This window comes from Lipotes vexillifer, unplaced genomic scaffold (genome assembly GCF_000442215.2).
Source record: "Lipotes vexillifer unplaced genomic scaffold, Lipotes_vexillifer_v1.1 scaffold988, whole genome shotgun sequence".
NCBI lineage: Eukaryota > Metazoa > Chordata > Mammalia > Artiodactyla > Lipotidae > Lipotes > Lipotes vexillifer.
Window position 1 is genome coordinate 1,803,064 of NW_006797916.1, and position 11,740 is coordinate 1,814,803.

Sequence of the window (11,740 nt, forward strand, 5' to 3'; positions counted from 1 at the left end):
CCTTAAGCCACAGAAAGCACTAACTATAAAAGGAAAAAATGGACAACTAGACTAGCTAAAAATTAGGAATTTAAATTCATTGGCCTTAAGAAAATCAAATATAAGCTACAAACTGGGAGAAGATTATATATATTATATATAATATATATGTTATATATTATATATATATAATATATATAAAATCAACCCAATAGGGAAATAGGTAAAACACATGAGTAGGCATTTCATGGAAGAGGAGGTACATAAAGCCAATGAAAAGAAACATTCTCTTCATTATTGATCAGCAAAATGCAAATCAAAAGTACACTGAGAGGGGCTTCCCTGGTGGCGCAGTGGTTGAGAGTCCGCCTGCCGATGCAGGGGACATGGGTTCGTACCCCGGTCCGGGAAGATCCCACATGCCACGGAGCAGCTGTGCGCGTGAGCCATGGCCGCTGAGCCTGCGCGTCCGGAGCCTGTGCTCCACAACGGGAGAGGCCACAACAGTGAGAGGCCCATGTACCGCAAAAAAAAAGTACACTGAGATACTTTCAGTTGGCAAAACCTCAGAAGTCTAAAAAGCCCAAATATTGGTGAGAATGTGGAGCAACAGGGCTTCTTATGAATTTTGCTGGAGGACGTGTAAATTGGTAGAGGCATTCCGAAGACCATTTAGTAATTTGCCTGTCATGTTGACCATTCATATAAACTGTGTCCTAGCAGGTCTACTTCCAGATATAAGTCCAGGGAAAACTCACACATCTACACCAGGGAAAACTCACACATCTACACCTGGGAAAACTCACACATCTACACCAGGGAAAACTCACACATCTACACCAGGAGATGTGAAAGACACAGTTTTTTTGTTTTTTTTTTACAATAGCAAGAAGTCTAAATCCAACCCAAATTCCTACTAGACAAGAAAGGATAAAGTATGGTATGATCACACTGAGGAATATTATACAGCAGTAAAACTGGCAACCCACAACAATGTGGAGACATTAATGTTGAGTGAGAAAAGAGTGCGTATACCACAATGTCCTGTTGATAAAGTTCATAAATAGCAAAATCAAAACCATATATTGTCTAAGGTACTCATAAAAATTTTAAAACTAATTTAAGGAGGCACAGAAGAGATAAGCACAGAAATTCGGGTCACAAGGAGTTGGGACGTGCACGTGACCAGATGAGCCGGCCAACGTTCTAGTTCCCAGGCTGGGTGCCGGCCCCCAGGTGTCATTAGGTCATTACCATTTATTTACTTATTTACACGTTAAGCATTAAAAGTAAACTCTTCTAAACTGAACACTTTTAATTCAGGAGCACAACTCCCGGTTTTTAAAAAGCCTGCGGCATTTTAAAATGAAGGACTCACCCCCAAATGTATTGGTTCCATACGTGATTGTTATCTAATGAATTGGCAAGATTGGGCCTGTCCCCCGAGGGCCATTGAGGACAGCCCCAGGCACTTCCCAGACGCCGGCCCGGCCCGAGTGCCCAGGTCCACGGTGTCCCCCTGCGCCGAGGCAGCCCTGCCCAGATTCTGGCCTCTCCAGGCACCTGGGGGAGGCCGTAGACCTCTGTCCAGACCCTCACACCAGAGCTGACCTGTGGCCATCTTAATCTGGCTTCGAGTCACCCCCTCTAACAACAGCAACACTGCTTTATTCTTGGGGTCTCTCCTGGCACCCGGGCTCTCCTCTCCCAGAAATTGACGAGTGCCGATCCCAGCCATGCCTGCATGGGGGCTCCTGCCAGGACCGCGTCGCTGGGTACCTGTGTGTCTGCAGCCCAGGGCATGAAGGAGCCCGCTGCGAGCTGGGTAAGACAGGTCCCGGCCCTCGCTGCGGGCCGGCAGCTCCCGCACCCCGGCCGTGGGCCTGGGGCACTGGCGTCCCCTGGCCGTGGTCACCTTGCTCCAGCTGCCCCTCTCCCTGGGCTGGTCTCTGGTTGGGCACTGCCTGCTCTCTCAGGTCCCTGCCAGCTCTGATGTCCAGAAGGACAGCAGTTTATAAATATCTCTGCTTCTGCCTCCCCAGGGGGCACTGAGAGCTCAGCTGAGAAAAGCTAGCTTCCTGCAACCTCTGGCCTGGGGGCAGGGGGGCAGGTCACACCCCAGTGCTCTGCGCCAGAGGAGGAAAGGGAGGCCTGCCGGGTGCAACGCTGAGCAAGCCCTGCTCCCCGCACGCCTATGGGGGCCTCTGAGCCCCGAGACAGAGACACCGCCCCGGCGTGGCGGGGCGGGCCCAGGATGTCCAGTCGGGGCCCCTGCGAAGCCTGGGTGGTGAAGGCCGGAGCGGTCTGGGGGCAGAGGCTCTGTGGGCAGAGTGGAGGGCAGCGGCGAGGCTGAAGTCTCGGTGCACAGGAGACCCCGGGGGCGTGGGGTCATGCCGTCGCGTGTCCCGTCTCTGCAGAGACAGACGAGTGCCTGACGCAGCCCTGCAGAAACGGAGGCTCCTGCAGGGACCTCCCGGGGGCCTTTGTCTGCCAGTGCCCCCCAGGCTTCGTTGGAGTCCACTGCGAGACAGGTAGGGGCTGCGCTTGGGGGATCCCCATGCGCCAGGTCCTCAACCACACTCGCTGGGCCCCCGACACCCTGGGAAAATCTCTTGTCAACGGACGTAGACCCTGGGTCGCTCAGGGAGCAGGGGGATGGGGGCAGTCCCCCTGGCCCTGCCGGACGGGACCCCTGGGGGAGGGGCCCGGGGGGAGGGGAGGGCCCCGTCGCCAGCCCCTTCCGCCCGGCGGGCTTGCCGCGCCCGCGCCCCGCCCGGCCTCCCTCCTGCCTCCCCTTCCCTTCTTCCCGCTGTCCTCTCCTCACTCCCCCAGACACCCCCCTGCCGCCCTGGCCGACTCTCTGGGTGTTCTCCAGAGGCGGACGCCTGCGCCTCCAGGCCCTGCCAGCACGGAGGCCGGTGCGAGAACGGTGGCGGGGCCTACCTGTGTGTCTGCCCAGAGGGCTTCCTCGGCTACCACTGCGAGACAGGTGGGGCCCGGCCGCCCTTCCCTCCTCCGGGGTCCTTTCCTCTGCCCGCCCCCGCCTCCTGCACTTACCCTCCCTGGCGATCTCACGTACCCCCCCAGCTCCATGGCCAGCCCCAGGCCCTGCTGTCCCTGCACTGGCCAAGCTCAGGGCCACCCCGGGGGCCAGGAACTCACGGTTCCTCACATCGGGATACTCTCCCTGATCAGCCTGAGCAGGGGCTCCTCGGGGACCAGGTCCCGGCTGGAATGTCCCTCCTGGACGAGGGCTTCCCTGACCGCAGACCTGCAGGGGCCCCCACCCTATCACCCGTCTCCCCAGCGCCATTTTTCTCCTTTGGAGCACTTTCCGGTCTCTGGGACTGTCTGGGCAGTACTCCTCTCAACTTGCTGATGTGTATCCCCTCCTAAAACAGGCCTATCCCCGGGGTGGGGCGTGGCCTGACCTGGGCTGTTTGAGTGTCCCCAACCCCTAAGCTGGGCCTGGCTGGCACCACTCAGACCTAGTATAGTGTGGGTGGGCTTCTGGGCTCCAGCTCCACCACAGGGCACAGGAGCCTGCCCGGGAACAAGCACAGTGCGGACCGCCTGTGGCCAGAGAGCCCCACCGCACGCATAGGCCTGGGGCGGCGGAGGGCACTGCAGGCTCTGGCCTGTGAGCTTGGGTCCACACCCGCACCCCAACCCCAGTGCAGAGGGAGGCCAGGGAGGGGCCAGTGCTCTCAGCTCCCCGCTGCCCCCGTGAGTGGTCGCCCCAAGTCACCACCTGCCAGAGCACCTTGGCTCGGGCCGGGGCCGCATGGCCTGGTTCAGAGTCAGAGGCCTTCCCTGCCTGGCCTCTCCACGGGGCCTCGGCAAGCCCTGCCCTCCCCCTCCGAGAGTGCCCGCGCCCCCCCGTATCCACCTCCCCAAAGTACGGCCGTGACACCACCACCCACCTCCGCCCCGCAGCAACATCAGCGCGGGAACGGCCCTGGGTCGGGACCAAGGCCCAGCTGGAGGGGGGCCTGGCGACGTGCGCGCACTCACGGCTGCCTCTCCCCTCGCAGTGAGCGACCCCTGCTTCTCCAGCCCCTGTGGGGGTCGCGGCTACTGCCTGGCCAGCAACGGGTCCCACAGCTGCACCTGTAAAGCGGGCTACACTGGCAAGGACTGTGCCAAAGGTGAGGCGGCCAGGGTGCCAACGTCGGGGGCGGGCTCCCCTCCTCCCCAGGGCTGCAGACACCCCGTGGGACGGGCCAAAGGGCCGAACGGCCCCTAGGGCCGAGTGTCCAGGCGGCTGCTCTCCCAGGCTCTGCCCGGGAAGCCGGGAGGAGCAAACAGGCGGACGGGCGGCATCAGCACAGTCACGCGTGTGCGCACACGGGAGACCCTCCAGGGCCCCAAGGCGGGCTCCCACCAGCAGCGGCCCACCTGCGCCCCGGGGTAGCCAGGCCCGAGAGCCAATGGGCCAGACACCTGCCTGGGGGCCGGGGCTTCCACGGCCGACAGCTGACCACCCCCCTTCCCTTGTTCTTGACTGAAACCCTGAAGAGCTCTTCCCACCAACGGCCCTCAAGGTGGAGCGAGTGGAAGAGAGCGGGGTCTCCATCTCCTGGCGCCCACCCGGAGGCCCAGCCGCCCGGCACATGCTCGACGGCTACGCGGTCACCTACGCCTCTTCCGACGGCTCCTACCGCCGCACGGACTTCGTGGACCGGGGCCGCTCCTCGCACCAGCTCCGGGCCCTGGCGGCCGGCAGGGCTTACAACATCTCCGTCTTCTCGGTCAAGCGTAATGCCAACAACAAGAACGACATCAGCAGGCCCGTGGTGCTTCTCACCCGCACGCGTGAGTGTCTGCGGACCTGCCCGTCCCCGCGGAGGGCCCCACTGGCCGCACGCCCCGGAGCTGGCTGGGGGCCAACCAGCCGATCCCCGACACTGGCGCCAGCGCTGCTGGGCAGGGCAGAGAGGGAACCTTCTCACAGAGGAGAGGAACCGCTGCGGGACAGAGACGGCGATGGGGGTTAGGGAGCGAGGCTGGGGGAGTGCGGCGGGCGCCCCCTGAGAAGGTCCTGGGGCTGATGTGCCAGCCCACACTGGGGCGGGGCCGAGGGGAGGCAGCCAGGTATCCCGGGGGTGAGGATGGAGCCTCCTTGCTGCAGGTCAAGAGAAGGGGCAGCATGGGACCGCAGGGAGGGCCCTCTGGGGGACCTGCCCTGAATGGAAGTTGTGTGTAAGGGCGTCCAGAGAGGCTTGGGGCCCCAGCTGGCTTGTCTGCCCCTGGGGCCAACAGGGGAGGGGGGAGAATCCCAGAACACACCCATGATGGTGGGATGGTGGGCGCTGGCCCAGGGGGTCAAGAGACTGGGGAAGGGGCAGCTGCAGGCTGGAGGGTGGAGCGAGAACTGGGAAGTGGCATGACCACTGGGCGTGTCGAGAGGCCCGTTGTGTGGCTGACGGGCTCAGAGTGAGGCCCGGGGCAGGTGGACACAGGCAGGCGGCTGGGTGCAGACCCTTGGAGGACGGGTGGGGGAGCAGCTTCTCAGGTGCCTCGGGACGAGGAATGCAGGCATCCTGGCATCAGCTGCCGGCCCGAGCAGACGCTGACACCGAGGACATTGAGGGCCAGTGCGGGGCGGGATGAGGACTCAGGACAGCACATCCTGGGGAGGCCAGCAAGCGGTGCCGAGGACACACCGGGCCAGCAGGGCGGCCCGCGCATGCGGCAGAGGAGCGAGCCCTCGGGGGCCCGGGGGAGGAGTAGGCCACCCTCAGCCTCTGCCTTCAGGAAGACGTGCTTTTGCGGCTGCTCAAGGGGGGTCTGCCGGGGAAAGGCTTCTGGAAGGAAGACAGCCTCCCCTGCTCCATCAGGGTGGGAGGGGTACCACGGCGCGCAGAATGGGGTGCTGCACCCCGGGAGCTTCGGGCACCCCTCTCAGCTCCCTTGGCTGGGGTTCGGCCCCTTCCCTGAGGTCGCCAAGGACCCTTCCTGGCTTCTCCCCCGTCAGGCCCCTGGACCACCCAGACAGTGCAGGTAGTCGCTGTCGGTGCCACCGAGACAGCCAGCCAGAGGGTCAGGAAGGGCCCACCTCGCCCCTGGCAGTCTGAAGGGGCCAAGACGGCCCAGAGCAGTGTCCACAGCAGCCCCTTTGAAGCCCCCCCAAGGCAGGGGCCTGGGGCGTGTCCACCCACCCCGACTCCGCACTGGGCTGGGGGACATGTTCAGCTAGCCCAGGCTGCATGGCTCACCGCGAGGCCACCTCTCCGTGACCCCCTCCCAGTGCCCTTCCCGAGCCTCCTCTCTTGTCCTGGCCCCACCCTACCCAGGGGTGAGGAGGTGCCACATGGCTGTGCCCCCATTGTCCCCAGGACCCCGCCCCGTCGAGGGCCTCGAGGTCACCAACGTGACTGCCAGCGCCATCTCGGTGCGATGGGCTCTGCACAGGATCCGCCATGCCACCGTCAGCAGCGTCCGCGTGTCCATCCGCCACCCCAAGGCGCAGGAGGACGAGTCCACCGACGTGGATAAGGGTGTGGACAAGTTCACATTCAGGTGAGAGCGCGGCGGCCTTGCCCCACCCCGGCTCCCAGCCTCGCTTTTGCCGCCACCCTGTGCTCCCCACCGGCCCAGCCCCTGGGGGAGCCGGGGCGCTTGGTCGGTCCTGGGTCTCACTCCTTCCTCTCGCCTCCTCATGGGGCCACCAGACAGGTGTTTCGTGCCCCCAAAAGCAGAGACACTCTAACAATCTGAGGACAGAACCTCCTGCACGGAGGCCAGCCCAGAGTTCTTCCAGCCTGAGTCACGCAGACGCCTCTGAGAGGGAGAAACCGTGGCACCCCTGGGTCGCCTGACATTTTTATCTTGTTCAGTAAGGTGTTCGAACCTTAAACTAGGCATATAAACTTCTTAGGCTTAATTATTACAAATTACATACACACAAAACTACAAAAATAAAATTCAAATGAACACCAGTCATTCAGAATGGCCGATGACTGAAATAAACACTTTAGCAACCCTGCAGGGAAGCCTCAGACCCCACGGCCTAGGCGCCCCGGCTCAGGGACGGACCCCTGTGGGCTGCTCATCAACCAGAGAGGTTTCCAGCCCCTGGCCAGGAGGTTAGGCAGTGCTGGAGGGCAAGGGTGAGGAAGGAAGAGTGCTGGCAGCCTCCCGGGCAGAGATCCCCAGGCTGGGGAGTAAAGTCGGCTCCACTCCAGGACATGCCCACCAAATTCCTGCGCAGCAGTCTGGGCAGGCTCAGCGGGAACAGCCCTGCAGCGTCCAGCCCAGAGCAGCCACAGGCCACGGTCAGGGGGAGGGGCTCTGGAAGGTGAGGCCAGGCCAGGCGGGGTGCTCTGTCTGCCACATCCTCGGAACCACCCACATTTTGGTACGTTTCTGGTTTGCAGACTTCTCACAACCACTTTTTCTGTGCATGTCTGTCCTTTCTGTCTAAGCAGACGGCTGTCAGTGCTGGAGACGACACTCCACTTTCTTTGTCTTTTAAGTATTGCTGTGACTCTCCTTGATTTACATCCTGCCTACTTCCCAAGAGTGGCAGGACAGAAACACAAATGGAGCCCAAGGTGGGCACTTTGTGGTTACATCAGGGTCCCCAAGACCACGCCCACGTTCGCTAGGAGGCCCCCAGGGCTCAGCAGAGGCCGTGCTCACAGCTGGATTCAGGACAGAGAAAGGATACAAAGAAACATCAGTAAAAGGAAGGGGCTCAGGGACAAGTCGGGGACCAGGCGTGAGCTTCCAGAGCCCCCTCCCCTCACGTGACACGCTTAGCTCCGCACCACCAGCCGTGATGAGACCGTGAGGCGCTGTCTCCCCGGGGAGCCCGTCGGAGACACAGCGCCTGGGGCTTTTCCTGGGAGTGGTCGCGGGCGCCTGTGCCTGGTGAAGGTTCCAGACTCCCAGCAGGAAGCGGCACTCCGTAGGAGCCTCACTTGGCACAAACGTCTAGGGGCCGAGAGGCCCTCTGCTCCACGAGGGGGCTGGGCACCCTCCTGGGAGCTCCCAGCCCAGGGCCAGCCTCGCGGGCGGGCGGGCATGTTAACCCGTTTCCTCCAATTGCCCTATTCTGGCCTCTCCTATCTTAACACCAGCCTCGAACCTCACTGCAGCCACCCCGGCAGGCCTGTTACCTTCCCAGCCACTCCAATACTAGACAGACAGACCAGGGAGTAGCTTTCTACCCCCGGAGCACTCAGGTCTCAGGCCACAAATCTGGCCTTCGTGGAGGCTGCCTGGCCGCCAGCACTGGGACGACCCCTGGCCCCGTCACACCCGCGCGGAGGAGCCTCAGTCTGGCAGCACAGCCGTCCCGTTCCTCTCTCCCCGGCCTCCCCTCCCCACAGGACCCTGCTTCCAGGAAGGAGATACACCATCTGGGTGACTGCCCTCAGCGGGCCTGGGGGGCAGGAGCACCCCACCGAGAGCCTGGCCTCGGCACCGCTGCACGTGTGGACCCGTAAGTAGGGTGGCGAGGGCTCGGCTCGCGCGGGGCCTTCTGGAAGCTCTCACCTCCCCCCGAGCCCTCAGTCCTCTCCAAAGTGGCTGCAGCACCAGAAACCTGGCCCTGGCCGTGTGTACCAGGCGTGCCCAGAGGCACCCGGGATGGCGGCTGCAGGGGCCTGGGTGGCCCTCCTGTGGGGGACAACCTTCCTAGGCAGCCCTCCGCGTGGCTGTTCGCACGCTGCCGGGCTCCTGCGGGACCGGGGTCACCAAGCAAGGACAGGAGGGACAAGCAGCAAGTTGCCCCAGAGTGAGCGCCACGCTGTCTGCCCCAGTGAGCGCCACGCTGTCTGCCCCAGTGAGCGCCGCGCTGTCTGCCCCAGTGAGCGCCGCGCTGTCTGCCCCAGTGAGCGCCGCGCTGTCACGGGGAGGACACCCGGCCCTCACTGCCCCTCCCTCCCCAACACACAGGCTGTCCGGGCACAGGGGGCACAGTGGACAGGTGTGGGGAAAGGGGCAGGGACTTGGTGAGCAGGGCCTCGCCCGGTGGTGCAGGTGGACAGCACAGGCTCAAGTCCTTGCTCTGACCCTCAGTGCTGGGGCCCTGGCCCACCCTCTGCCTGTCTAGCCCCCACCCCTATCTACATCCCAGGAGAAGGCGTGCATGGCCAGGCTTAAAGGATGGAAAGTGCCACCCGGGAGGGCACCCTGATGGACTGACCAGGAAGGGGGCCTCACCGGGGGCCAGCGGGTAGCATTCTGGGGGTGCCTCTTGGGGCAGGAGGGGGAGCTGCTGCAGGCCCTGAGCAGCTGCAAACGCCCCTCCACACCACCCTTTAGGACCACGAAGTTGTCTGTAACCACCCAAGCTGGCTTCAAATGAAGCTTCAGCAATCCGTGTCAGATCTTTAAACCGTGTCCTGGGCAGAAGACCCCATCAACCCCCATTCACTTCCCTCCCCTGCTCCGTGCTCGCCTAGGGCCTCTGCCGCCAGCCAACCTGACCGCCGCCCGAGTCACGGCCACCTCTGCCCACGTAGTCTGGGATGCCCCCACTCCAGGCACCTCACTGGAGGCCTATGTCATCAACGTGACCACTAGCCAGAGCACCAAGAGCCGCTACGTCCCCAACGGGAGGCTGGTGTCCTACACAGTGCGGGACCTGATGCCTGGACGGCGGTACCAGCTGTCAGTGACGGCAGTGCAGAGCGCCGGGGGCGACCAGCTGCACAGCGAGCCTGCTCACCTGTACATCATCACCTGTAAGTGCGGCACCTTGTCCGGGAGACAGCTCTCCTGCTGTACCTCAGGACCCTCCTCTGGCCCAGGCCACACTGTCCCAGGGACAGACAGGCAGCCGAGAAACGGCTGTGTTGACACAGAATTGCATGCATGAAAACTGGGGGAGGATTTCCTGGGCAGCTGGTGCTGGGTCAGTGAGCTGGCAGTTCAGAAGACTAAGCATCTCACTCCTCACCTTGTGCCGTCTGCCCAAGTGGACCCCAGATGGCTGAGCGGTAAATACAGGGCATCACCCTGAAAACAAGTGCCGAGAGTGGGCAGTGGCAGCGTGAAGGCGGCCCTGGGTAGCAGCCTGGCAGCCAGGCCTGACCCGGGAGGAGCTGCTGGACAGCAGCATGGGAAAGAGGGGCAGGACAGCCTCAGCAAGGGGTGGGGGCTGGGAGAGGCAGGAAGGAAGGGCAGAGTGGGCAGACGGAGGGTGGGAGCAGCTGAGGAACGCGGAGGCCCAAGGCCGCAGTGAGGACATGGGTCTGCTCCCAAGAGCACAGGAGGCCCGCTGGGTCCTGTGGGGGTCCTGCATGACCCCGCTTACACGGCAAAGCTCACAAGAGGACGGTCTGTCTGGATGGTGCTGCAGGGGGGTGGGGGGTGGCCTGGGCTCCCTCCTCTCCCAACCCACCAACCTGCCCTCGGGGCATGGAGCGCACTTGCCCTGTGACATTCAGACCCAGCTCAGCCCCAGGCCCGCCTGCCAGGCAGACAGGGCAGGTCGGGGCCCCTTTGTGAGCCGGTGGGGGGCGGCGGGGGTCTCGCAGGTGAGGAGGGTACCCAGCCCTGGGGGTGGGGGCTGCTGAAGGCCACGGTTAGGTGACAAGGACCCACGCAAGAGCCATGCCTGCTCTCTCGGGGTGTGCAGGGCATGGGCCTCAGATGAGGTGAGTCTGGACGGGGTCGAGGCCTGGCCCCACCTGCAGGCGGAGAGCCTGGGCCAGGGTGGGGGGTGGGGACCGGCACCTGGACCACTCCCAGGCCGCATCCGCAGCTCCCCCTCGGGCGGGGAGCAGGGCTCGGGGTGGGACGGGGGCATGCGCCCCTTCGGCTCTCACCTCGGAGCAGCGGGGCAGGACGGGGGCACGGGAAGCCCCAGACCAGCCCGCGCGGCCACCCCGTCCTCCACCCGCCCGCAGCCGCAAGGGACGGCGCCGACAGACGCTGGCACCGGGAAGGACTCCCCCCGCGGGCGCTCAGAACCCGACCGGCCCCCGCGCGCCTGCCGGAGCTGCGTCTGCTCAACGACCCCGGCGCCCCTGCACCGCCGACCCAGGCCCCCAGGTGCCCGCCTCAGCCGCCGCCCCCGAGAGCCCGGGCCCAGGACCCGCCTGCTGACCCGCGCTGGCTCTCCCGCAGGTTCTCGGAGCTCGTGGACGGCAGAGCACGAGTGAGCGCCAGCTTCCGCAGCTCGCCTGGCAGACGGGTCACCGTGAGATCACGTGAGTGCCAGGCCTCCCGGGGGATGAGGCTCGAGGTCCCTGAAACCTGGGCTTCAAGACCACCTCCAGTGCCCTGCACCATCCCCAGCGGGGGACCCCGATGGGGTCGGAGGCCCTGGGCTCCAGGGAGAGAAGCCGCTCAAGAAGGCGGCCCAGGGACAGTCCTGGGCGCGAGGCAGCAGGCTTCGTGGTCAGCGCGCTGTGGCGTCCTGATCTCTCCTAGAACCCACGGCTCTGGTGCAGCTGGAGAACACGGAGGAGGTCCCCGAGCAGGTCAGCCTGGCCCTCCAGCTCCCTGGACGCAGTGGTGACAAAGGCGTGGAAAGTAAGTCAGCAGGAGTGGATTTCAGGGCTGACCACCCTCAGGGGCCTGAAGGACCCCAGTGAGGAGGGGCCGAGGCACAGGGCCTGCCCGAGGGGCAGCCGAGCACCCCGCCCTGGAAAGGGGGGACCAAACCACATCACGCAGGCAGACCAGAACGGGCCTGGGGGCTGCAGCCACCCAGACATTCAGGGTCCTCCCTGGAGAGACTGGCCCACTGCTGCCCCCTGCAGACGGCCCCTCCCCTCCCTCTGTGAGCAGCAGAGACCCCACC

The 11,740-nt window shown here is 63.8% G+C and overlaps 1 protein-coding gene across 1 annotated transcript in view; it reads left to right on the forward strand.

Annotated features, from left to right (window-relative positions):
• Positions 1 to 11,740, forward strand: part of SNED1 (sushi, nidogen and EGF like domains 1) — an 89,750-nt gene that overhangs the window by 60,323 nt on the left and 17,687 nt on the right. Inside the window, exons 18-28 of the mRNA XM_007469967.1 lie at positions 1,691 to 1,804; positions 2,397 to 2,510; positions 2,855 to 2,968; positions 4,014 to 4,127; positions 4,498 to 4,794; positions 6,318 to 6,501; positions 8,316 to 8,428; positions 9,393 to 9,674; positions 10,842 to 10,986; positions 11,062 to 11,144; positions 11,368 to 11,469. Coding sequence (XP_007470029.1) covers positions 1,691 to 1,804; positions 2,397 to 2,510; positions 2,855 to 2,968; positions 4,014 to 4,127; positions 4,498 to 4,794; positions 6,318 to 6,501; positions 8,316 to 8,428; positions 9,393 to 9,674; positions 10,842 to 10,986; positions 11,062 to 11,144; positions 11,368 to 11,469 — 1,662 coding nt within the window. The remainder of the gene's footprint in view (positions 1 to 1,690; positions 1,805 to 2,396; positions 2,511 to 2,854; positions 2,969 to 4,013; positions 4,128 to 4,497; positions 4,795 to 6,317; positions 6,502 to 8,315; positions 8,429 to 9,392; positions 9,675 to 10,841; positions 10,987 to 11,061; positions 11,145 to 11,367; positions 11,470 to 11,740) is intronic.